General features: G+C 34.2%; 1 protein-coding gene across 1 annotated transcript in view; it reads left to right on the top strand.

The window, feature by feature from the left end:
• SLC38A6 (solute carrier family 38 member 6) overlaps positions 1 to 1,472 on the top strand; it is a 67,685-nt gene that overhangs the window by 41,287 nt on the left and 24,926 nt on the right. The window contains 2 exon segments of the mRNA XM_017895553.1: positions 1,315 to 1,371; positions 1,374 to 1,392. Of these exon segments, the coding sequence (XP_017751042.1) occupies positions 1,315 to 1,371; positions 1,374 to 1,392 (76 nt within the window).

The following is a 1,472-nucleotide window of genomic DNA, read 5'->3' on the forward strand; positions in this document are numbered from 1 at the left end:
CCCACAAAGTATTCTCTTTTTTCTTTTTTTTTTTTTTTTTTTTTTTTTTTGAGATGGAATTTTGCTCTTTCACCCGGACTGGAGTGCAGTGGCGCAATCTCGGCTCACTGCGACCTCTGCCTTCCAGTTTCAAGCGATTCTCCTGCCTTATCCTCCCAAGTTAGCTGGGACTACAGGCGCGTGCCACCACGCATGGCTAATTTTTGTATTTTTAGTAGAGACAGGGTTTCACCATGTTGGCCAGGCTGGTCTTGAATGCCTGTCCTCGTGATCCACCTGCCTTGGCCTCCCAAACACTCCATTCTTCATGGGCATTTTCTTTTCGCCCCCAGCTCCCAACACACACAAGCATAATCTCTGTGGGGAAAGAGACTCTTACTCTGTTAAATTGAACTTCTGACTGCAAATCGTCTGAGTTTCTATATATTTAAGTATTTAAGCTTAAACTCAAGTATTTACATATGAATGAGTTCTGTATTCTATAACCATATTAAAACTTTTCCTAGTATTTTTATAGATTTTTTTATAGCTACATCAGAATTAGGATCATTATTAAAGTGCTACAAAAGCTAGTTATTTCTCAGACTCAGATTAAATGTGAGAAATAATGCTGGCTTAAGGTTATGATTGTATAATATAGATGAACCCTGTTAATAAAATGGAATAAAAGTTGGAACTTTTGTCTTTTAATATACTTAATGGTTTCTATTGAACTTTCTCTCTTTTAGAGACTGATTTTAAATGTAATTCATTATGTATTATTTTTATCCTATAATTATGTGTTCATAATGCAGGGGTGGGTAGTAGAGAGGCAAAGAAAGGGACAGAGGGAATGAGACTTCTCTGTTGTGGGGAGGCATCTTTCTCTAGTAAGAAGGAACAAATAATCCAGTTACTAGTCATACCTATTAAACTTCTGTGTCTATGTCAGTTGTTGCTAAACTAACCTTAAATGCCTTAAAAGGGGTGATAACATATAAGAGAGTTTTTGTAAAACTTTGTACAAAATTTCATTTAAAAGTAGCCTGAAATCAAGACCCTTTCTCTTACCTAGTTTGCTTTGGACTTGGATAAACAAAAGATACTTAATGTACTTAATTATTCTTCTCTACGGTTACTTATCTTTATTCGTGTGTGTGTGTGTGTGTGTGTGTGTGTGTGTGTGTGTGTGTATCTCTTTGGTATAATGTGTTATAAGTTAATCTTTCATATGTTGTCATAGCTCTAATGGACATCTGTGTTCCTAGATGGATTATTCTTTAAATGGTTAAAAATCATGGAATTCTAACAGGAACACTTTTTATTCTTTTGCAGCTATGTCATCTTATCTTTTAATTATTAAAACAGAGTTTCCTGCTGCTATTGCAGAATTTTGACTGGAGACTATAGTAGGTAAGAAAAGCATTTTACATTGTGTCCATTCATTTATTAATTCAGTAAATATTTATTTATTTATTTATTTATTTTTTTTT

The sequence above is a fragment of the Rhinopithecus bieti genome, unplaced genomic scaffold (assembly GCF_001698545.2).
Source record: "Rhinopithecus bieti isolate Rb0 unplaced genomic scaffold, ASM169854v2 scaffold_25987, whole genome shotgun sequence".
In the NCBI taxonomy this organism is placed as follows: Eukaryota; Metazoa; Chordata; class Mammalia; order Primates; family Cercopithecidae; genus Rhinopithecus; species Rhinopithecus bieti.